We start from the raw sequence: 25,780 nt of genomic DNA, 5'->3' as shown, positions 1-25,780 counted from the left end.
GATTGGACAGCGCTTCACAATACAGATGGAAAATTATCCAAAACACACTGCAAAAGAAACCCAGGGGCTTTTGAAGGAAAAGAAGTGGAGTTTTCTGCAATGGCTGAGTCAATCACCTGATCTCCTCCCAATTGAGCATGTATTTCACTTGCTGAAGGCAAAACTAAAGGCAGAAAGACCCACAAACAAAGAACAATAGAGGACAGCTGCAGTTAGAGCCTGGCAAAGCATCAGAAAGGAGGAAACCCAGTCTTTGGTAATGTCCATGGGTTCCAGACTTCAGGCAGTCATTGCCAGTGATGGATTCTCAATAAAATAATAAAAATGAACATTTTCTTTAGGTAATATATTAATTTGTCCAATTACATTTAAGCCCCTGAAAATGGGGGAAGTGGGGGACTGTGTATAAAAATGGCTGCAGTTCCTACAATTTGTACTGGATATTTATGTTTAACCCCTTAAATTAAAGCTGAAAGTTTGCACTTCAAATTCATTTGGATTGTTTCATTTTAATTTTATTCTGGTGGCATACAGAGCCAAAAAGTATGAAGATTGTGCCTGTGTCCAAATATATATGGACCTATCTGTAAGTAATAATAGTCACAATATAATAATAATGGGCAGGTACTGATCTGTGCCACACAACCGGGTGGGCTCTGGGGGGGGCTGGCTCGCCAGAGCTAAAGGAAACCTGTCATGAGAGAATATTAGTTATAATAGTCACGATATAATACTAATAGTCACAGTATAATCATAATGGGCATGTAGTGACGCATGCCACAACTGGGCGGCTGGCTTGCCAGCGCTAAAGGAAACCTATCATAGAAGAACATTAGTAATAATAGTCACAATATAATACAGTCACAATATATTCATAATGGGCATGTAGTGACGCATGCCACAACTGGGTGGCTGGCTCGCCAGCGCTAAAGGACATGGAAAAACATTAGTAATAATAGTCACAATATAATACTAATAGTCAAAGTATAATAATAATAATGGAAAGGTGCTGATCTGTGCCACAACCGGGTGGGCTCTGGGCGGTTGGCTCGCCAGCGCTAAAGGAAACCTGTCGTGAGAGAATATTAGTAATAATAGTCACAATATAATACAAATAGCCACAGTGTAAAAATATTGAACATGTACTGATGGTACGCCATGACCGGGTGGCTGGCTCGCCAGCGCTAAAGGAAACCTGTCATGGAAGAGCATCAGTAATAATAGTCACAATATAATACTAATAGTCACAGTATAATAATAATAGTGGGCAGGTAATGACGCACGCCATGACTGGGCAGCGGCGGGCGGCTGGCTCGCCAGCGCTAAAGGAAGCCTGTCATGAGAGAATATTAGTAATAGTCACAACATAATACCAATAATATAATACCAATAACAGTGATAATAATCATAATCTATAAATCATAGTGGTGATAACAGTCAATACATAATAATAAGTTATAATAAATCAGTTATAAATATATAAAAAATATATATTGCTCTAAAACAATATATAAAGTGATAATACACGCTACAATACTGCTATATAGTAAAAAATAATATGATTATAGATGATTAATAGGGACACCTGCCTCAGCTCTTCTCTGACAGGATTCCCTCAGCCTGTGACTGACTAGACTCGGGAGCGCGCCCTGCGACTTCCCGCCTGTGCCTTGAGCGCGCCCGTGACGCCACGATGCTCCCCCTGGTGGTAAGAAGCGGGAAGCGCAGAACCCGGCCGGCTGATTGGGACTACGACTCCCGAGATGCAGCGGGGCGGAGGAGAAGATGGGGCGGTGACGTCACAATGGCGCCGCCTGGCTGACTTGGTGGGGAGAGAGTGGACGCCGGAGAAGGTAAGAGCTGTGTGTGCATTGTTTGTATGGGGGGTATGTACTGGTCCTGTACAGGGGAGAGAGGGGTCCAGCCCCAGGGAATGCTAGGTAGGCAGGGGGTGCCGGTAGTACTGGGGGGGGTCATCACACACCTGGGAGGCTGTGAGGTCACCATAGACAAAGTGCACCTCAAGCACAACCATCGAGAAAATACTGACCATCGCCCCGGAGTAGATAGTGACCATCGCCCCGGAGTAGATAGTGACCATCGCCCCGGAGTAGATAGTGACCATCGCCCCGGAGTAGATAGTGACCATCGCCCCGGAGAAGATAGTGACCCTCGCCCCGGAGAAGATAGTGACCCTCTCCCCGGGGTCAATTTCAAAACGCGACCCCCATTTAAAAGCGACATTCCAAAAATAACTTCCGGGGACACCTGGCCGCCAAACTTGGGGGGGACAAAACCGACCGCTCGCGGCGGCGCCGCCACGCGTACGCTGTGTTTCTTGATAGCAAATGTCCAAAAATAAAAAATATGGATGTAAAACTAATGAATACAGACTAGGAAATAGATACAATGATGAAAGTATAAATTCCATAGTAACATAATAGTAGGATACGGTGTAATGACGTCACAGTGGATTGGTGGTGATGGGGTTCGAATCCCGGTCAGAACTCTATCTGCATGGAGTGGGCATGACCCCCCCCCCCGGGCTTGTGAGGGTTCCCTCCAATGCTCCCCACCATCCCGATGGGAAGTCTTCACTGGGTCCCGCCAGTCGTAAGCAACCATCGCTGGGCACCGTAAATCATAAGCAGTCGTCACTGGAAACCTCCAATCATAAGCAGCCATTACTGGACCCAATCAATCATAAGCAGCCGCCTCTGTGTCCCGCCAATCATAAGCAGCCGCCTCTGTGTCCCGCCAATCATAAGCAGCTGCCTCTGTGTCCCGCCAATCATAAGCAGCCGCCTCTGGGTCCCGCCAATCATAAGCAGCCGCCTCTGGGTCCCGCCAATCATAAGCAGCCGCCGCTGGGCCCCGCCAATCATAAGCAGCCGCCGCTGGGCCCCGCCAATCAAAAGCAGCCGCCGCTGGGCCCCGCCAATCAAAAGCAGCCGCCGCTGGGCCCCGCCAATCAAAAGCAGCCGCCGCTGGGCCCCGCCAATCAAAAGCAGCCGCCGCTGGGCCCCGCCAATCAAAAGCAGCCGCCGCTGGGCCCCGCCAATCATAAGCAGCCCCGCCAATCTTAAGCAGCCGCCGCTGGGCCCCGCCAATCATAAGCAGCCGCCGCTGGGCCCCGCCAATCTTAAGCAGCCGCCGCTGGGCCCCGCCAATCATAAGCAGCCGCCGCTGGGCCCCGCCAATCATAAGCAGCCGTCGCTGGGCCCCGCCAATCATAAGCAGCCGTCGCTGGGCCCCGCCAATCATAAGCAGCCGTCGCTGGGCCCCGCCAATCATAAGCAGCCGTCGCTGGGCCCCGCCAATCATAAGCAGCCAAGACATTTCCCATATAGGCTGGGGGCGTGCAGCTGCAGGGTGGGGAACGCCTCTGCCGCTTATGATTGGCAGCGCCCAGTGACGACTTCCTGGCAGGATAGCTCAGGTGGGCTTAACCACTTTACCCCCGGTTTATTCTGCCGATTCGCTCATATACGTAAAAAAAAAAAAAAAAAAAAAAACTTTTTTTTTTTCTTTTGCTAGAAAATGACTTGGAAACCCCAAACACATATATATATATATATATATATATATATATATATATATATTTTTTTTTTTATTTAAGCAGAGGCCCTAGAGAATATCATGGTAGGTGTTTGCAATTTTTTGCATCGCACGGTATTTGCGCAGCAAACTTTTAGGAAAAAATACACTTTAATGAATTTTAGTGATCACAAAAAAATTCAAATTTTTTTTGAAAAATATAGAAGATATTACATTAAAATTGCGCACGCCCGTGCAACGGTGACAAACGACGTCAATTTTACTATCCATAGGCGACGCTTTAAAAGCCTTTACAGGTTACCACTTTAGATGTACAGAGGAGGTCTGGTGCTGGAATTACTGGCCATGTTCTGATGCTTACGGTGATACCTACGTGTGTGTGGGACAATTTCTATTTACGTGCGTGCAGGACAAACGCCTGCGTTCACCTTTGTGCGCTAACAGGGGGGGATGGGGGCACTTTAAAAAAATTTTTTTTTTAATTATTTACTTGTTTTGTTGGGTTTATTTTATAGTTTTGTCATTTTACACTGTCCCTTTCATTTTTTTTTATCGCTTTTTTTGCTGTCACAAGGAATGTAAACATCCTTGTGACAGCAATAGGCATGTGACAGGTCCTCTTTATGGAGAGATCTTGGTCTATAAGACCCCAAATCTCTCCTCTGGCCTCCAAAGCATCTGATTGAACCCAAATCTATCTGATCAGGAGCTGGTAACAGCTTATCTGCAAATAAACCAAAAGCGGAAGTGACGAGATCCTCATTTCTTCCGGTCTCTGACATCACAGAGGGGAGACGGTTTCTGACATCACAGAGGGGAGGCGGCTACGGGTGTTCCTTTATACTTTTGCCCTCTCCTAATGTCTGTGACTGTTTAATTAAAAGAAATGTGGAAGATTCTTTAACGTTAATTCTCTTTTCTTGTCTGCAGAGGTCACCTGAGGCTCTCCGCTGCCGGCTGTACTCAAGGTGACCATGGAGGACCCCCTGATATTGTTAGGTAAGAACACTGTGTATTTTTGGTCTTCCAGGGCCGGGAATGCGTTTTTCTGATCATTTTCGGCCTTTTGTCTTAAAAGGAACTTTTGACAAGGCCCCCACTTTGATCATTTGGTGATGGACCATGTGGCTGCCATCAGTAAAGATCAGTACAGTGCCTTGAAAAAGTATTCATACCCCTTTGAAGTTTCCCACATTTTGTCATGTTACAACCAAAAACGTATATGTATTTTATTGGGATTTTGTGTGATAGACCAACCCCCCTACCAGCTTTGCACATCTAGAGAGGGACATTTTTGCCCATTCTTCTTTGAAAAATAGCTCAAGCTCTGTCAGATTGGATGGAGAGCGTCTGTGAACAGCAATTTTCAAGTCTTGCCACAGATGCTCAATTGGATTTAGGTCTGGACTTTGACTGGACCATTCTAACACATGAATATGCTTTGATCTAAACCATTTCATTGTAGCTCTGGCTGTATGTTTAGGGTCGTTGTCCTGTTGGAAGGTGAACCTCCTCCCCAGTCTCAAGTCTTTTGCAGACTCTTAGGCCCCTTTCACACTGGGGCGGTGGGGGCGTCAGCGGTAAAATGGCGCTATTTTTAGCGTCGCTTTACCGTCGTTTTAGCGGCGGTATTCGGCCGCTAGTGGTGCGGTTTTAACCCCCGCTGGCGGCCGAAAAAGGGTTAAAACCGCCCGCATAGCGCCGCTGCAGGGGCGCTATGCCGGCGGTATAGCCGCGCTGCCCCATTGATTTCAATGGGCAGGAGCGGTGAATACACCGCTCCTTCACCGCTCCAAAGATGCTGTTTGTAGGAGTTTTCTTTCTCTCCTGCTAGCGCACCACCTCAGTGTGAAAGCCCTCGGGCTTTCACACTGGAGAAACAGCAGCGGCAGTTTCAGGTCGGTTTGCAGGCGCTATTTTTAGCGCAATAGCGCCTGCAAACCGCCCCAGTGTGAAAGGGGTCTAACAGGTTTTCTTCTAAGATTGCCCTGTATTTGGCTCCATCCATCTTCCCATCAACTCTGACCAGCTTCCATGTCCCTACTGAACAAAAGCATCCCCACAACGTGATGCTGCCACCACCATGTTTCACGGTGGAGATGGGGTGTTCAGGGTGATGTGCAGTGTTAGTTTGCCACCACACATAGCGTTTTGCTCTTTAGGCCAAAAAGTTGGTCACATCTGACCAGAGCACCTTCTTCCACATGTTTGCTGTGTCCCCCACATGGCTTCTCACAAACTGCAAACGGGACTTCTTATGGCTTTCTTTCAACAATGACTTTCTTCTTGTCACTCTTCCATAAAGGTCAGATTTGTGGAGAACACGACTAATAGTTGTCCTGTGGACAGATTCTCCCACCTGAGCTGTGGATCTCTGCAGCTCCTCCAGAGTTCCCATGGGCCTTTTGGCTGCTTTTCTGATGAATGTTCTCCTTGCCTGGCCTGTCAGTTTAGGTGGACGGCCATGTCTTGGTAGGTTTGCAGTTGTGCCATACTCTTTCTGTTTTCGGATGATGGATTGAACAGTGCTCTGTGAGATGTTCAAAGCTTGGTATATTTTTTTATAACCTAACCCTGCGTTAAACTTCTCCTCAACTTTATGCCTGACCTGTCTGGGGTGTTCCTTGGACTTCATGGTGCTGTTTGTTCACTAAGGTTCTCGAACAAATCCTGAGGGCTTCACAGAACAACTATTTACACACAGGTGGACTCTATTTACTAATTAGGTGACTTCTGAAGGCGATTGGTTCCACTAGATTTTAGTTAGGGGTATCAAAGTAAAGGGGGCTGAATACAAATGCACGCCATACTTTTCACATATTTATTTGTAAAAAATTTGAAAACCTTTTTATCATTTTCCTTCCACTTCACAATTATGTGCCACTTTTGTGTTGGTCTATCACATAAAATCCCAATAAAATACATTTATGTTTTTGGTTGAAACATGACACAATGTGGAAAATTTCAAGGAGTACGAATAATTTTTCAAGGCACTGTAACTGTAGATGGGCCTTCAAGAGGCTGTCTGTATATTAGACAGTACAGTCCGTGTGCTTGCTGAACAACTGCCATAGGCATAGCAGTGACAGTTTGTTTCCATGTGTATCCTGAGCTCCAGTAGAACATTCACTTCCAGGGAGATTCTTTGGGCCTCAGCTTCGTATAGTCAACCTTTGAAACGTCAGCCACAGTTGCCATGCTCTTTGAGTAGGCAAGACAGCCAAACTACCCTGGAGGCAGGTGGCAACTAAAAGCAAAACAATCAAGGAAATTCTGCAGAGCAGTAAAGAAATAACACGCAACTTGCTGGAGGGCGTTCACAACATTCCTTGCTCCGTCCATTATAAGAGATCGGAGACTGTATAGCTCCCTGGTGCCCTTTGATATTTTTTATGTGGCCTTCAGAACCCCTGTAGACATTTCTCTGGTTTTCCATACTGCCCTGTAACAGCAGTGATCTTTAGCAGTCATATGTAATGTGTCTCCAAATTTCTATTTGGATCTCAGGGGACGACAGGAGCAGAGAAAAATTTGAATGTCTTTTATTGAAGGATCTGACCTGTGTAAATCACTTGTGTTCTAGACCGGTGTTTCTCAACTCCAGTCCTCAAGGCACCCCCAACAGGTCATGTTTTTAGGATTTCCCTCAGATGAAACAGCTGTGGTAATGAACAGCTTCTCCATAGGAAATATTTATTTAAGCATTACAGCAGTAACATCATCTATGGATGTACTTTCTGTGGATCTTTTGTGAGCTTAACCACTTCAATACCGGGCACTTACGCCCCTTCCTGCCCAGGACAATTTTCAGCTTTCAGCGCTGTCACACTTTGACAATTGCGCGGTCATGCAACACTGCACCCAAACTAACTTTTTATCATTTTCTTTCCACAAATAGAGCTTTCTTTTGGTGGTATTTGATTACCTCTGCGGTTTTTATTTTTTGCTAAACAAACTAAAAAAGACCAAAATTTTTTTTTAAAAATGAGGTTTTTTTTTTAGTTTCTTTCATAAAATGTTGTTTTCCCCTTCACTGATGAGGTGGCACTGATGGGCACTGATGAGGAGACACTGATATGTAGAATTGATGGGCACTGCTAGGCGGCACTGATATGCAGCACTGACGGGCACCAAAAGGCGGCACTGATATGCTGCACTGACAGACGGCACTGACAGGCGGCACTGATGGGCACTGACAGGCGGCTGTGCTGGACACTGACAGGCGGCGGTACTGATTGGCACTGACAGGCGGCGGTACTGATTGGCACTGACAGGCGGCGGTACTGATTGGCACTGACAGGCGGCGGTACTGATTGGCACTGACAGGCGGCGGTACTGATTGGCACTGACAGGCGGCGGTACTGATTGGCACTGACCGGCGGCGGTACTGATTGGCACTGACAGGCGGCGGTACTGATGGGCAGCACTGATGATTAGGTACTGATAAGTACTGACAGGTGTTACTGGTGGGCAGTGATTGGCACTGTGGTGGGCACTGGCACACTTTAATGCTGGGGCACTGCTGGGCACTGATTGGCAGGTGATTGGTACATTTGAGGGGGCTGTGCTGATTATCAGCACAGACCCCCTCCCCCCTGACAGGGAGAGCTGCCGATCGACTCTCCCTGTCATCGCAAACCAAGGAATGCCGTTTACTAGCACTTCCTGGTTCACGCGATGATCAGCTGTGATTGGTCACAAGCGATCACGTGGTAAGAAGCCTATGACAGAGGCTTCTTATCACGATCGGAGATGCGGTGTGTCAGACTGAAACGCCGCGCTGCGCGCCCCCACATGTTGTCCTGCTGGACGTCATATGAGGCCCAGTCAGGATAACAGAACCTCTTCCCGGCCGTCAATCTGCTATAGGCCAGGCGGGAAGTGGTTAATTAGCCAGAGCACCGACTACTCTACACACCAAATATACTATATAGCGGTAGAGTTTGGGTGAGTTTTTCTCTAGCTGTGGTAATTACTAAGGCAATGAAACTGATTAAATCACCTTTGCAAAATAATGGGAAGCCTGAAAACATGACCTGTTGGGGCACCTTGAGGACTGGAGTTGAGAAACGCTGTTCTAGAGGGCTAAATAAAACATATATACGCTCAGACACAATGTTTCTTACAGATGGGTCCAGCAGCAAAGACGCATCGGAGAGATGTCCCCAATTATCACATTCCCCAGATTCCAAACTGGAGGATCTCGGCACCCCTCACCAGGTAAAGGACATACCTGCTAGATGTAGTGGATGCAGAATTGTTTGCAGACCGGTATTGTCAGTTATGGATCTATTTTGTGTTTTTCAGAGCGAAAATCAAATAAACGTGGAAGAAGATCGCACTGTGCAGAGCGATGAGGAGGAGGAGGAGGAAGTTCCTCCAGAGATCAGCACAGGTGAGGAATAAACACTAAATCCAGAGAAGAGTCCCAGATTCTCCTTGTTCAGTCACTACAACTATCTCTTCTTCTCCCCCCTCCTCTGTCAGTAGACAGTAATGGGGGAAAATTATGTGCCCAGTGGGGGAGTCAGGAGCCATCAGCCTCTATTAGACTCCGGCTCTCCTCTTTACACTCCCCTGTGTTCCCCTGGAGGAGCAGTGTAATCTCCGAGTCCCAACCTGTAATGACCGAGGACAGGATTCTTACATGCTTGTGCATTGGAGGTCACAAAAGGTGAGCAATAACCACCAAATACAGAACAGATTCAGTTTGTGTTTTTCTTCCTACAGACATATCGGTCAAGAGAACCACAGTGGAGAGGCGCCCCCTTCCAATTTTCTCACTGAAGAGGGATGGAAGGAAATGGCAGAGAATACGTATTAAGGTAAACGTGAGGAAGAGCTGCGCACTTGTTTCCCAAATGCAGGTCAAAGTGATTGTAAGGGTTCGTTTTTTTTAATATCTTAAATAACAAACATGTCATACTTACCTCCACTGTGCAGCTCGTTTTGCACAGAGTGGCCCCCGAACATCCTTTTCTGGGGGTCCCCTGGCATCTCTCGCGGCTCCTCTCCACATCAGATAACCCCCTAGGAGAAGCGCTCTCCTGGGGGATTACCTTGCGGGCGCGCTCCCGAGTCCAGCATTTGGCGTCCATAGCCACCGAATACAGGACTTGGCCCCACCCTCCGCGGCATGGGATTTGACAGCAGCGGCAGCCAATGGCTGTGCTGCTATCAATCTATCCAATCCAAAGCCGAGAACCCCGGGCAGAGAGATAGCGGGTCCCTGTGGGTCAAGTTCCAGGGCTCAGGTAAGTAAAACGGGGGGGGACTGGGGGCCGGTCACTGTCAGGTGTTTTTTCACAAAAAAACACGAGGGTTTACAACCCCTTTAAGTTGTTAATAACCACTTGCCAACCGGATAACATAATTGTACGGCGACGGAGTGGCTGTCCTGCGCCAGACTGTGTACCCGGTACGTGTTACACCACTTCTCGGTAAGCGGGCGTGCCGGCTGTGCCGTGATAAGATGGATGACCACTGGCACCCGCTGATCGGTATGTGCAATTCGTTTCGTCCCAAATTAGTTTTTCGACTAAATTTGACAAATACGTTCATTCGGAAATATTCGAATTAACCAAAACCCATTAACGAATTCTTCTGAAAAATTCGGAAAGACAAAAATTGGAAATTCGAAAAGAACAAAAATCCGAAAATTAGAAAACCCCAAAATTCGAAAATCTGAAATAACTAACTAACTATTAATAAATATTACTAACTATTAAATTATAGGTATTGGAATTTCCTTTCGAATTTGCCTGTTAGTGAACGTAACGAATGCAAATTTTCTCCGTAGTTACGAATTATCCGAAATAACGAATGTCGCATCTAAACGAATGGAACATAGCAAATTAATAATAATAAATAATAACTTATTATTATTATTAATTTGTTACGTTCCATTCGTTTAGATGTGACCTTCGTAACTTTGGATCAATTCGTATTCGTTACGTTCACTAACAGCCAGATTTGAAAGGAAATTCCAATACCTATAATTTAATAGTTATTATTAGCTAGTTATAATTTTTGATTTTTGAAATTTTCAGATTTTCGTTCCATCAAATTTTTGGATCTTCTTTTCGGATTTCTGAATTTTCAAACTTTTGGATTTCGAATTTACAAATTTCGATCATAATGAATGACCCGAAAAACGAAGAAAAAAAAAAAACGAATGGAAGGAAAACAAACCCATTTTTTGGCAGTGCACATGTCTACTGATCGGTGAGGAGGAAGACGGGACAGAGCTCTGCCTATGTAAACAACACAGAGCTCTGTCCCGTCAGCGGGGTTGTGTCGGTTTTTGTTTCCCTGCAAAGAAGGGAATAAAAACTGACACGTTTCTTAGGAAAAAAACACCTCCATTTAGACACGGAGCTGCGGCTCGGCTCGGGTGCCCCCATAGCGAGTTGCTTGCTGTGGGGGCACTCGACAGGAGGGAGGGGCCAGGAGCAGCGAAGAGGGACCCGAGAAGAGGAGGATCTGGGCTGCTCTGTGCAAAACCATCATGTTTGTTATTTACAAAAAAACATGAGACTTTACAATCGCTGTAATGCAGTGTATGCATTAAGGTAAAAAAAAAAAAAACCTGGGTGCAACTCCCCCCTCCCAGCCCCCCCTGTTATATTTACCTGAGCCCGATCTAAATCCGGTGATGTGCATGAGAACCATGGCTCTCCCGGGTTCCCCTCTCCTCATTGGCTCACACAGCAGCCAATCGCAGCCAGTGAGCCAATGCGGAGAGTGTGGGAGCAGGGCCGAGCCACACTCTGTATGTGAATGGACAGTGTCCATTCCCAGGAGTGTGGATCGGGAGCGAGCCTACTCGAGTGCCCCCCATAGCAAGAGGCTTGCTATTTGGGTGGGGGGTGGAGCCAAGACCGCCAGTGGGGGGACCCAAAAAGAAGAGAACGGGCTGCTCTGTGCAAAAGCATTACACACAGCAGGTAAGTATGACATGTTTGTTATTTTATTTTTTTAAGAATTGCAACCTTTAGAATCACTTTAATCTGCTTTCATTACACTAGCTAGCAGGAAAAGCAGCTAGTGAAAGTAGAATTGAAAATGAATGTAGGACTGAGTAAAGAAGGGGGCAAAAATTGCTGTTTTCTACAGTTTGAACCCTTCATATTTTATTTCCCTGTTAACCTTTTTTGCCTTTTTTTTTTTGTTTTTATTTAATTTTATTTTTATTTATTTTTTGCTTTTTGTCAAACATCTATATATACATAACCTTTACAAGGTGGCCCCAGGCGTCTGATATATGTGTATGGGTGTCACTGTTACTTACACTTTTTTTTTTTGTGTTTAACCCTCAGAGTGAAATAAATTTGGAGGTTCGAGAGGAAGACACGGTGGAAGAACAGAAAGGTAACAAGGAACATGTAACTCTCTTTACCCCTCTTCATGACCCGGCCATTTTTTTTTAGTTCAGCACTGCGCTACTTTAACTGACAATCGCGCAGTCATGCAACGCCGTACATAAATTAAGTTTGTCTTTTTTTTTTCCCCACAAATAGAGCTTTCTTTTGGTAGTATTTGATCACCACCATTTTTGCACTATAAACAAAACAAGACTAATGCCCCGTACACACGATCGGACATTCCGACAACACAATCCATGGATTTTTTCTCCCAACGGATGTTGGCTCAAACTTGCCTTGCATACACAAGGTCACACAAATCTTGTCGGAAATTCCTGAACGTCAAGAACGCACAAAGTGCCACGCATGCTCAGAATCAAGCAGAAGAGCCGCACTGGCTATCGAACTTCATTTGTCTCGGCTCGTCGTACGTGTTGTACGTCAGTACAAGATGGAAGATTGCTGGCAAGTGTCAGGGGGTAGTGGAGAGCTTGGGAGCGGGGAGCCCACCCCTCCCCAGTACCCCCCTAGATCGGTGGAAAATTCTTACTGCTGTGCTATAGGGATGGGTTTCTGCATGTAGGGCGCTCGGAGTAACAAGACTAGCCAGAGATGTCCGCAGTGTAGATCCCGGCAGGGGGAAGCCACAGATGGAGACACCCAGAGGACAGCCGCGCTTCCGGTACCAGTGTGGAACGCAGGGCCTGGAAGTTACATCAGCTGGAAGCGACCTTGCGACTGCTCTGATCCCCCGATGCCGGAGGGGAGGAGGAGGCGTTCGGCTTCAGGTATCGGTTTCTGGGATCGCCGCATTTTCGTGAGGACCGATACTCGCAAAAATAGCTAGTATTAGCACCAATATCGGCATCGGTGCAACCCTAATAGAGTAGGTAAGGTTGAATAAAGACCATCACGTCCATCCAGTTCAACCTGTGTAGGTGTATGTGTGTCAGTGTCGATAACCATTTCCCATATCCCTGTTAATGAGCTCAGGCGTGTTCACAACCGCACGTGCAGAGCCCGCCAGGAAGTCGGCACTGCACAGCGCTGATCACAGGCAGTGAGACGTTTCCTGCTCTCTGCAGCCGCGGATCGGGAAAATGTCTCGCTGCTTGTGATGAGCGTTTCCGCAGTGCCGACTTCCGGGCGGGCTCTGCACGTGCTGTTGCGAACACGCCTGAGCTCATCCTTAATCCCTGTATGTTGTGTTTACTAAGATGCACATCTAAGAGTCTTTTTAAAACTATCAATACTTTTTGCTGGCACCACTGATTGTGAAAGTGGGTTCCACATGCTTATTACCCCGGCAGTGAAAAAATCCCTCATGCAGCAGCAGCCCTTTACTACGTGAACAGCTGTGTCTAATCACAGCTGATCACAGTGTAAACACAAGCTGGTTATCGGCATTCCTTTCCTCACGCTGACAGTGCGAGGAGAGCTGATAACCGGATTGTGTGAAAAAGACATTTACACTGATAATCAGGGCACTGATTATTGGTGTTCTTATTATCAGTGCAGTCCCAACATTGCCCACCAGTGCTGCCAATTAGTGCCCACCAGTAGTGCCCATCAGTGTCACCTATCAGTGCTAATCAGTGCCCATCAGTGTCACCTATGAGTGCTGCCTACCAGTGCCCATCAGTGCAGCCTCATCAGCGCACATCAGTGAATGAGAAAAATTACCTGTTTGCAAAATTTCAAAACAAACTATGAAAACTTTTCTTTTTTTTTTTTTCTGTTTTTAATAAATTAAACAGGATTGGTCCTAGGACAGAGTCTTGGGGTACCCCACTTACCACTCCTGACCAGTCTGTGTACACATTATTTGTTACCCTTTGTACACGCCCCTGTAACCAGTTTTCTATCCAAGAACAAACCTTATGGTCCATGCCAACAGACCTAAGTTTGTAAATTAGGCGTTTATGAGGAACTGTATCAAATGCTTTTTCAAAATCCAGATACACCACATCCACCGGCCTTCCCTTATCTAGATGGCAGCTCACTTCCTCGTAGTATGTCAACAGGTTTGGCAAGAACGATCTTTCAATCTTTCATAAACCCATGCTGATTACTACTAGTGATACTGTTTTCATCAGCAAATTCTTGGATATCATCCATTATCATCCCCCCTAATGCCCTGTACACACGGTCAGACTTTCCGACGGAATATGTGCGATCGGAGCTTGTTGTCGGAAATTCTGACCGTGTGTGGGCTCCATCGGACTTTTTCCATCGGAATTTCCGACACACAAAGTTTGAGAGCTATAAAATTTTCCGACAACAAAATCTGTTTGCGTAAATTCTGACCGTGTGTGGACAATTCCGACGAACAAAGTGCCACACATGCTTAGAATCAATTAGGAGACAAAAGCTATTGGCTACTGCCCCGTTTATAGTCCCGACGTACGTGTTTTACGTCACCATGTTCAGAACGATCGGATTTTCCGACAACTTTGTGCGACCGTGTGTATGCAAAACAAGTTTGAGCCAACATCCATCGGAAAAATCCATGGATTTTGTTGTCGGAATATCAGATCAATGTCCAATCGTGTGTACAGGGCATAATAGTTTACATACTATCAATGTTAGACTGACAGGCCTGTAGTTTCCAGGAATATGTCTCTGCCCTTTTTTGAATATTGGTACCTTGTGGTCTTTTCGCCAATCAGCTGGTACCATTTCTGTCAGTATGCTGTCCATAAAGATTATAAACATAACAAAGGTTTTTCATAGTACAGGGAGGTAGCCATGATAAAGTATAAAGGGTACTGCTAGGGATTTGTCATATAACAAATGTCTGTTCTTTATGGTGACTGTAGTCACATAATATGTCTATTTAAAAATGTTTCTTGCAGACAGACCCTTTCACAGGAATACACCGGAGCGATTTCCCAGCCCTGTTCTCTCGGACAATTCTGATGCAGATTATAGCCAACAAGATTTACAGGTAATCTGGGGGGGAGGGGTGGTATTCCTGTTTACAGAAAAATATCGCACTGCAAGTGAAAACAGACAAAGCATATTTTTCTTTTTAGATAATGTAAAGGAGGGATATAACCCATCAGGTTTTTAATTTTTTTTTATTTTTTTCCATCTGTGTCCCATTGGGGAGATTCCCCTTCACTTCCTGTTGCAAAGCCGGAACAGGAAGCGAGAGAGAATCCCTCCAAAGTGAGGGAATCCCTGTTTGTCACCAGCGTCCCCATTGGAAGATCTTTTTATTCCTGTTGTAGTGACAGCCCAAAAGTTGGGATTTTCTTGCACTTTTGGTGATAAGTAAACAGGTCAGATAAAGAAGGTGACTCTCCCTAAAGGGGACACAGACAGTAAAAAAAAAAGAAGAAAAACCTGATGGGCGCTGTAGTCCTTATCTGCTCTATCTAAAGCTCAAATAGCTGAACATCTTATTTCCACAATCTGCTGAAAGTTTACTGATAAAAAACAATGGCGGGGCATGATGCGGATTGTTGAATGTTAATTCCTTTTTTTTTTTTTTTCCTTACCTGTGACGTGTAGGAGGAGTCTCCAGAAGGTGGGCCAAATGGTGCCATATTACTAGAGGAAGACTTGTACCTAACAGATGAGCAGGAGATGAAGGAGGACGAATCTACTCTGGACTTTGACGCGGGTGAGCACACTGATTGACAGCAAGCTCTTGCTCCGGCTGTTATCCCTGATTCTCGTCTAGTTCAAGTACCAGTAGGTCACATGGTGGTAGTGGCTGGAAAATGAGTAGACTTTAAGTGTGTCCACTTTCTCTCTCTCTCTAGGCTATGAGGTCGATTACGACCAGGAACTCGACCATTACCACTCGTTGCCTGGAGACATCAACCTCAAGAAGTTCTCAGAGTATGACCAGGTCATCGTTGGGGACAACCCGACCGCCGAAGGGGGGAAACATTTCATCTGCACCGAGTGTGGAAAGAGCTTTAGCCATTTCTCCTACCTCACCAAGCACCAGCGCTCCCATTCGGGGGAGAAGCCGTTTTCCTGTGCCGAATGTGGCAAGCGGTTCACCTACAAGCCCAGCTTGGCGGCCCACCAGAGGGTGCACACCGGGGAGAAGCCCTACGCCTGCTCAGAATGCGGGAAACTGTTTGCCAGCAAGTTTAACTTGAAGACTCACGAAAAGATCCACTCTGGGGACAAGCCAGTGGTCTGTCCGGCATGCGGCAAGTGTTTCAGCAACAATCCGGCTCTGGTAAAACACCTGCGGATCCACACGGGCGAGAAGCCCTTCTCCTGCAGCCAGTGCGGCAAGTTCTTCTCGAGCCGCTCCGGCCTAAATGCCCATCTTATACTTCACACAGGCGAGAAGCCATTTATGTGTTCTGAATGTGGCAAGTCTTTCGCCAACCAGTCTAACCTCATCTCCCACCGCATCATCCACACTGGCGAGAAGCCCTACACCTGCATCGAATGCGGCAAAGGCTTCGCCAACCAGTCCAACTTGGCTAAGCACAAAATCATCCATACCGAAGAGAAGCCGTTCCTCTGCATGGAGTGTGGAAAATTCTTCACCCGGAAGGGTAGCCTAGACAAACATCGGCAGAGGATCCATGAGAAGACCAAACGTGTTCTCCAGTCACCTGAGCCTGTCAATTTTTAAGAGGACTTCAATCTGGACTACTGTACTCCCCCCACCCCCCCACGAGTTGTGCAGGCAGTAGCTTGGCACCCTCAGTTCTGTGCCTTGCCCTGAAAAGCCTTAGCCTGGCAAACATAGCTAGATCTGATGAACGTTGAAGGCCCGGGGGCAGCCAAACCCTTCCTGTTTGTAGGCATTCACTTGACCACCAACATCAGCAGAGAGAAAGCGAGACCTTGTGGGTTGACAGAGCCAGGAACACAACTATTAAGGTTGCCCACTATGATTATTTGCTCAAAAAAAAAAAAGCTGGCTGGTAGGTGATTCAAGGCTTTGTTCAGCACACCGGCCATAATGGACTGATCTTTCAATTTTTCATCCAGCTTCTGAAAGATCCTACTGCTTTTGGAAACGGGCTTGACCCAAAGGTAGCTCTCGTGAAGTCCTGCTTCATCCATAATCATTCTGTTGTGATATCTGTGGTGCAGGACATTGCTAAGATCACCCAAAAAAATAAGATCTCAGATCTGGTTACTACTCTGGTCTTTTCTTTCCAAAGGCCCTTCTCATTTTATGGTCCCCAATGCCTCGAAGGTGAGGTTGTGCTGCCATGGTGGGTACACATGCACCTTCTAGAACTTTAGAACTTCGGTCACATTACCAGCCATGCAAAAGCCAATGTGTGAGACCTATAATATCCTTTGGGAAGCAGATGAAGCTGGGAGCACAAGTGCAAAGGTTCCAAAGAGATCATCCCCTACAAACAAAGACATCTCAGCTCTGCTGGTTACTACTCTGGTCTTCTCCTTCTCGTTTATTGGTGCCCAGAGCCTCGGAGGTGAGGTAGTGTTGCCATGGTGCGTACACATGCAACTTCTAGAACTTTGTGAAGGACCTCTTAACAATAACTGCCTATACAAAAGGGGAGGGGAGGGGGAGTCATTTACCAAACTTGATAGCTTTTTTTTGAAAAACTGAAGGTTTGGACAGTGCCTGTTTGCCCAATGGGCTTTTGGTAGGTCTAGTAGCACTACATTCAATCAATGGAACTCTGCAAAACGTGTATTTGAACAGATAGGTAACAAAACAACTGATATCATGCTCGAGAGACAAGGTGCCTTTTACTGAGAAACCACATCATCTTTTCACATCCACAAAATCCCTGTGCTTCTTACTGATGGCTATGTGTGCTAGAGGCAGGGCTGCGGTTAGAAACCACGGAGCCCTGTACAGCCAACGTAACAGCCCCCCCATACAGTTTATTACGCTTAACTTATGAATGAACAAAGTGAGCTATTGGTACCGATTACTCACTGTGTTAATTTGGGAAACTAAGGGGCTAGTAAATATGACATGTGATAAATATGATCCTGTTGTGTGCTTGCAGCTGCCGGCAGGAAGAAGAGGAGGGAAGCCGGGAGCACTGCAGGGGTGGGGGAGGCCTGGGCAGCAGGGGGAAGCGTATGGTGCATAGGGAGGGCGATCAGTGCGGCAGGGGGGGCAATTACTGGAACTGATCCCCTGTATGACTCTCTCTGCAGCAGCTAAAAATCAGTGAGAGGGAGAGGAGTAGAAGTCAGCTTGCTGCAGAGAAAGCCATACAGGGGATTAGTTCCAGTAATTGCTCCCTCACCGGTCCTTCCTGCCCACATCAGATTCACCCTGCTGACTGGGCCTCCCTGCTGGCCCAGGCCCCATACATTAGGACCAATGGTACCCTCTTATCCACAGCCCTGGCTAGAGGCACGTAGCTGAGCTTATGGAAGGGAGAGGTCTCCAAGTGATGATGTCACTACTATTCCAAAGTGGAAGTGGGACGTAGAAAATAAAAATATTCCTTATATGGGTTGGCACTTTAGGGCAAGTAGTGTACAAATGAATAGATGTCAAACTCCGCACCAAACTAGGCATCTGCCTGCTTAAAGCCCATCTCCGGGAAGATATTGCCCCCTCTGATTGCCGCTGTACTCGCCTAAAGTTGCAATCACTTGACGCTCTGGTCCAGAGTCTTCTATCCTTTTTTATTTACATGCCATGGGGTCCTTTAGGTGTCCTGGGTTGCCTCGAGATGGGCTTTAACTACAGCATATTAACAGCACAGCTGCTGTCGTAGGGTGGAGAGAAACTCAAGTGCATTGTGGATGGCTTATGCTCTAGCATACAAACAACCTCCTGCACTCGAGATGGATAACGGAGGACCTTAGGTCTTTGACAACTTGAAGGTGGGCAAGACTTTGCAGCCCCCTGAGGACTAGGGAAGCCCAAAAAGAACACTGGAAAAACAAAAGCAGAGGACGCACCAGCCTTGCGTATTACCTTTAAAAACGTCCCAACACAAATAAGACACTTTCAATGGCCGACGTGTTTTTAGGATAGGTACCCTCTTCTATAGAGTCCAGGGATCTGAAGAAGAGGCTACCTACCCTCGAAACACGTTAAAAATTGGAAGTGTCTTCCCTACGCTGGGATTGGCACAGTGGATCAGAGCATGTGGATTACTATGGATATTGATGAGCTTGATATCGTGTGCTGTTCATGAGTACACATCTGTTTACCTTCTTCATTAAAAAGAGTTTTTAAGGTAAACCAATGTGTACTCACAAATAGCACATGATATCAAGCTCTTCACTATCCATAGTAATCTGCATGCTCTGATCCACTGTGCCAATCCCAGCGTAGGGAAGACACTTCCAATTTTTAACGTGTTTCGAGGGTAGGCAGCCTCTCCTTCGGATCTCTGGACTCTATAGAAGAGGGTACCTATCCTCAAAACACGTCGGCCATTGAAAGTGTCTTATTTGCGCTGGGATTTGTGAAGTGGACCAGAGCATGTGGATATTGATGAGCTTGATATTGTGCTGTTTATGAGTACACATCGGTTTACCTTAACACTTTTTATTGAACAAATGGAACAGATGTGTACTCAAAAACGGCACATGATATCAAGCTCATCAATATCCACAGTGACCCAGACGCTCTGGTCCACTGCGCCAATCCCAACGTAAGGAAGACACTTTCAATGGCCAACATGTTTTGGGTCCTCTCTTCTTCAGAGTCCAGGGATCTGAAGAAGAGGGTACCTACCCTCGAAACACGTTAGAAATTGGAAGTGTCTTCCCTACCCTGGGGTTGGCGCAGTGGACCAGAGAGTGCGGGTCACTGTGGATATTGATGAGCTTGATATCATGTGCCGTTTGTGAGTACACATCTGTTTACCTTAAAAACTCTTTATTGAAGAAGGTAAACTGATGTGTACTCACAAACCACACAGGATATCAAGCTCATCGATATCCACAGTGACCCACACTCTCTGATCCACTGCACCAACCCCAATGTAAGGAAAACCCTTCCAATTACTAACGTGTTTCGGGGGTAGGTACCCTCTTCTTCATATCCCTGGGCTTTGAAAAAGAGGGCACCTACCCCCGAAACACATCAGCCATTGGAAGTGTATTCTCTGCAACAGAGGCTCCATCAAGGATCGCAACAAGTAAGATGTTCCATAGTGGTGGGAGGAGGTGGTCTACGACATCATTGTTCCTCTGTAGGAAAGCAGAGCCAGAAACTTGGGAACTGGCTTCCTACCGCTGGGTTCTCAGAGAAATCTTAAGAAGCCGGGGTGATTAAAGCTGCCAACACTAAAAAAAAAATTAGTTTTGTATGAAAGGATGTTCAAAAATGATTTCAGCATGAAAATCGTGTGAATCGTGTGAAGGGGGAGAGGAGGGAAGATTTTGATTGTTCAAGGGACATTTTGGTGTAATACAGACTACTTGCCCCTAATTTTCTCAACATCCTGGAATCAATCTGGGAAGACACCGTCTGCGTGTTCCCGGGTTCCAAGCTCCATCCGCTGTAGTCCATAGAGAGGGAGTTTGCACAGAATCATATGACAAGACAGCCGTCCTAAGCGGGAGCACTGTGAAAAGCCAGCTGAATGTATCTGGAATTAATTATAAGGAACTCAGGAGCAAAGTTGAAGAAGGGTGCACGTTCTGACTTTACCACGGCTGCAGTGTTTCCTGGAGCCATTTGCTTGTTTCCCTTTACATATCAGAAGTGGAATTCTTCCCTGTCGGCTCAGAGGTGTGCAGAGCACATAGTGGGCCCCCGTAGAGACTCCAGGGGGGCAAGCGAGGTGCCTGTACACATAGACAGGTATTCATACTGCAGTGTTCTGGATTGCGCCCTGTTGTATAAGGAATTGTACAACGATGCTGGACCCCGGCTCATTTTCATACACAGAAATGCATTTGTTCAGTCTAAAATATACTTTTATCCAATAAAAATGTATATAGTCTGAATTGGATTGTGTGTGCTTTACTAGATTTATCTGAGAGTGTAGGTAGCTTGATAAGATAATATGTATAGATTAAGGAGAAGATAGATCAATGGATGGACAGAACGAAATGGATGGATACAATAGATGGGATAGATAGAACGAATGGATGGACGGACAGACAGATACTCTATATATATATATATATATATATATATATATATATATATATATATATATATATATATATATATATACACACTAGATGTGGTAGATAGAAAAGATGCGATAGATAAATAGATGGATAGATAGAAAAGATGCGATAGGTAGATGGATGGATAGATAAATACAATAGATGCGATGGATAGATAAATACAATAGATGCGATGGATAGATAGATGCAATAGATAGGTAGATGGATAGATAGAAAAGATGTGATAGATCGGTAGAAGGATAGATAGATACAATAGATAGATGGATTGATAGATATAGATAGATGGATAGATAGAAAAGATGTGATAGGTGGATGAAATAGACAGTGATTACCAAAAGTATTGGGACGCCTGCCTTTACAAACACATGACCTTTAATGGCATCCCAGTCTAATGCCCCGTACACACGTTCGGATTTTCCGATGGAAAATGTCCGATCGGAGCGTGTTGTCGGAAATTCCGACCGTGTGTGGGCTCCATCGGACATTTTCCATCGGATTTTCCGACACACAAAGTTTGAGAGCAGGAGATAAAATTTTCCGACAACAAAATCCGTTGTCGGAAATTCCGATCGTGTGTACACAAATCCGACGGACCAAGTGCCACGCATGCTCAGAATAAATAAAGAGATGAAAGCTGTTGGCCACTGCCCTGTTTATAGCCCCGACGTACGTGTTTTACGTCACCGCGTTTAAAACGATCGGATTTTCCGACAACTTTGTGTGACCGTGTGTATGCAAGACAAGTTTGAGCCAACATCCGTCGGAAAAAATCCTAGGATTTTGTTGTCGGAATGTCCGATCAATGTCCGACCGTGTGTACGCCCTATTAGTCCGTAGAGTTCAATATTGAGTTGGCCCACCCTTTACAGCTATAACAGCTTCAACTCTTCTAGGAAGACTGTCCACGAGGTTTAGGATTGTGTCTATGGGAATGTTTGACCATTCTTCCAGAAGAGCATTTGTGAGGTCAGGCTTGGGTTGGGTTGGGTGAGAAGACCTGGCTCGCAGTCTTCGCTTTAATTCATCCCAAAGGTGTTTTATCAGGTTGAGGTCAGGACTCTGTGAAGGAGCCAACCAATCACCTGAAGGTAGCTACATAAAACCAATGGCGAAGACTAATGATCCTGTGTCCAGTACTTTACAGCTAAGAAAATCAACTTTTTTTGTTGACGTGGAGATGAAACCTGAAGATGGTGGTGAACTAATTTGAGTCTTAGCTTTTCAAAAGAAGATACACGCTTTATGTAGAGAGTACCAAAATTTGATTCAAAAGTCTGAAACCTGAGGTTGGGTTCAAGTAAAGTAAAAACAATTGCCAAGATTTAGAACCTTTACAACCATTTGTACTTCATGGCCAGAAGATGGGTTCCCCATTTGCTCCAGCCCATAAATAAGATGGCTTCTGTGAAATCCTCCAGAATCATTCTCGAGTCTATAAAGATAGTTGAAAGATGAATAACCTTCACAAGCATCTATATTTCATGGCCAGCAAATGAGTTCTCCATTTGCTCAAGCCCATAAATAAGACCGCTTCTGTTAAATCCTTCAGTATCATTCTTGAGTCTTTAAAGATAGTGGAAAGAAAAAGTCGTTTTTGTGGAGAGGTCAACATATTCCACCCCACTGCTGGGATGACTCCAACTTTGAAGTCCAGTAGATCATAGAGATTCAGAAGAAGGTCCTTTCAATCTTGGTTCTAAAAATCTGACCCTGTAAACAGTCAAGGCAAAGTTTGGTCAAAAACGTAGAACCACCAACGTAGCCTTTTATGTTGAGAAGACAATTTTTTTTCTGGAATTTCCATTTTCATTGTTAAAGCGGAGTTCTGCCAATTTTTTTTTTTTTTTTAAAGTCAGCAGCTACAAATACTGCAGCTGCTGACTTTTAAAATATGGACACTTACCTGTCCAGGGCGCCAGCGATGTCCTCACCCTAAGCCGATCTATCCCTCGGCTCTTGGGTGGAGGTGCTGCCATCTTCGGTAAGGGAATCAGGAAGTGAAGCCTTGCGGCTTCACAGCCTGGTTCCCTACTGCGCATGCACGAGTCGCGCTGTGCATCCTCACTGGTTCCTGCTGTCTTCTGGGACCTGGGTGTCTCCCAGAAGACAGCAGGGGGACGGACATGGTGTAGATCACCGCGGAGCCTGCGGCCATCTATGCCTGGAAGTGGGAGCAAATACCTGGATTAGGTATCTGCTCCCCCCTTTCCCCTGAAAGGTGCCAAATGTGACACCGGGGGGGGGGGGGGGGAATCCGATCAGCGGAAGTTCCATTTTTGGGTGGAACTCTGCTTTAACCATATTATTTTCATTTCAATGCCCCCATTAAGTCACCACCAAAGCATCCTTCCTATGAACTCTCTGGTGCTTGATGAGGTGAGTGGACTTCTTGAAGCACTTCCTGCAATGCGAGCCTGCATAAGGCTTCTCGTGGCTGTGAATCTTTTGATGGGAGACGAGCTGCGATCATTGGCTCAGGCTGGGTTCACACTATCTTCACATGAGGCTCACAGCAGGAGTCCGGTGCGTCCTCGTTCACACACGGGGCAATGAACCTTGCAGCTGGCCGTAAGGGTGGCATATTGACCACCACTGTCAGAGGGACATTCTTCCCACTGTATAGGGAGGTCTCTGACATATAGGGAGGACTCTGATGTATAGGGAGGTCTCTGAAATATAGAGGGGGATCTGAGGTATAGGGAGGTCTCTGACATATAGAGGGGGATCTGATGTATGGGGAGGACTCTGATGTATAGGGAGGTCTCTGACATATAGAGGGGGATCTGATGTATAGGGAGGACTCTGACATATAGAGGGGGCTCTGATGTATAGGGAGGACTCTGACATATAGAGGGGGATCTGATGTATAGGGAGGACTCTGACATATAGAGGGGGCTCTGATGTATAGGGAGGTCTCTGACATATAGAGGAGGCTCTGATGTATGGGGAGGTCTCTGACATATAGAGGGGGATCTGATGTATAGGGAGGACTCTGACATATAGAGGGGGCTCTGATGTATAGGGAGGACTCTGATGTATAGGGAGGTCTCTGGCATATAGAGGGGGATCTGATGTATAGGGAGGACTCTGAAATATAGAGGGGGATCTGATGTATGGGGAGGTCTCTGACATATAGAGGGGGATCTGATGTATAGGGAGGACTCTGACATATAGAGGGGGATCTGACGTATAGGGAGGACTCTGACATATAGAGGGGGATCTGATGTATAGGGAGGTCTCTGACATATAGAGGGGGATCTGACGTATAGGGAGGTCTCTGAAATATAGAGGGGGATCTGATGTATAGGGAGGACTCTGACATATAGAGGGGGATCTGATGTATAGGGAGGACTCTGACATATAGAGGGGGATCTGATGTATAGGGAGGACTCTGACGTATAGAGGGGGCTCTGATGTATAGGGAGGACTCTGATGTATAGGGAGGTCTCTGAAATATAGAGGGGGATCTGATGTATAGGGAGGACTCTGACATATAGAGGGGGATCTGATGTATAGGGAGGACTCTGACATATAGAGGGGGATCTGATGTATAGGGAGGACTCTGACATATAGAGGGGGATCTGTTGTATGGGGAGTTCTCTGAAATATAGAGGGGGATCTGATGTATAGGGAGGACTCTGACATATAGAGGAGGCTCTGATGTATAGGGAGGACTCTGACATATAGAGGGGGATCTGATGTATAGGGAGGACTCTGACATATAGAGGGGGCTCTGATGTATAGGGAGGACTCTGACATATATAGGGGGCTCTGATGTATAGGGAGGTCTCTGAAATATAGAGGGGGATCTGAGGTATAGGGAGGTCTCTGACATATAGAGGGGGATCTGATGTATGGGGAGGACTCTGATGTATAGGGAGGTCTCTGACATATAGAGGAGGCTCTGATGTATGGGGAGGTCTCTGACATATAGAGGGGGATCTGATGTATGGGGAGGTCTCTGACATATAGAGGGGGATCTGATGTATAGGGAGGACTCTGACATATAGAGGGGGATCTGACGTATAGGGAGGTCTCTGAAATATAGACGGGGAACTGATGTATAGGGAGGACTCTGACATATAGAGGGGGATCTGATGTATAGGGAGGACTCTGACATATAGAGGGGGCTCTGATGTATAGGGAGGTCTCTGAAATATAGAGGGGGATCTGATGTATAGGGAGGTCTCTGAAATATAGAGGGGGATCTGATGTATAGGGAGGACTCTGACATATAGAGGGGGATCTGATGTATAGGGAGGACTCTGACATATAGAGGGGGCTCTGATGTATAGGGAGGTCTCTGACATATAGAGGAGGCTCTGATGTATGGGGAGGTCTCTGACATATAGAGGGGGATCTGATGTATAGGGAGGACTCTGACATATAGAGGGGGCTCTGATGTATAGGGAGGACTCTGATGTATAGGGAGGTCTCTGGCATATAGAGGGGGATCTGATGTATAGGGAGGACTCTGACATATAGAGGGGGATCTGACGTATAGGGAGGTCTCTGAAATATAGAGGGGGATCTGATGTATAGGGAGGTCTCTGGCATATAGAGGGGGGTCTGATGTATAGGGAGGACTCTGACATATAGAGGAGGCTCTGATGTATAGGGAGGACTCTGACATATAGAGGGGGCTCTGATGTATAGGGAGGACTCTGATGTATAGGGAGGTCTCTGAAATATAGAGGGGGATCTGATGTATAGGGAGGACTCTGACATATAGAGGGGGATCTGATGTATAGGGAGGACTCTGACATATAGAGGGGGAT

General features: G+C 46.2%; 1 protein-coding gene across 1 annotated transcript in view; it reads left to right on the top strand.

Moving 5' to 3' along the window:
* The first annotated feature begins 1,713 nt into the window (after positions 1-1,713).
* Positions 1,714-25,780, top strand: part of LOC141106778 (uncharacterized) — a 49,826-nt gene continuing 25,759 nt past the window's right edge. Inside the window, exons 1-11 of the mRNA XM_073597705.1 lie at positions 1,714-1,853; positions 4,489-4,557; positions 8,687-8,778; positions 8,866-8,953; positions 9,289-9,383; positions 11,877-11,928; positions 14,777-14,868; positions 15,438-15,549; positions 15,692-16,527; positions 16,893-17,103; positions 17,222-17,347. Coding sequence (XP_073453806.1) covers positions 4,533-4,557; positions 8,687-8,778; positions 8,866-8,953; positions 9,289-9,383; positions 11,877-11,928; positions 14,777-14,868; positions 15,438-15,549; positions 15,692-16,527; positions 16,893-17,103; positions 17,222-17,347 — 1,729 coding nt within the window. The 5' untranslated portion in view covers positions 1,714-1,853; positions 4,489-4,532. The remainder of the gene's footprint in view (positions 1,854-4,488; positions 4,558-8,686; positions 8,779-8,865; positions 8,954-9,288; positions 9,384-11,876; positions 11,929-14,776; positions 14,869-15,437; positions 15,550-15,691; positions 16,528-16,892; positions 17,104-17,221; positions 17,348-25,780) is intronic.

Source organism: Aquarana catesbeiana, linkage group LG08, assembly GCF_042186555.1.
Source record: "Aquarana catesbeiana isolate 2022-GZ linkage group LG08, ASM4218655v1, whole genome shotgun sequence".
Lineage (NCBI taxonomy): Eukaryota > Metazoa > Chordata > Amphibia > Anura > Ranidae > Aquarana > Aquarana catesbeiana.
Note: the sequence above shows the minus strand (reverse complement) of the source record. Positions and strands in the feature narration are given on the sequence as shown.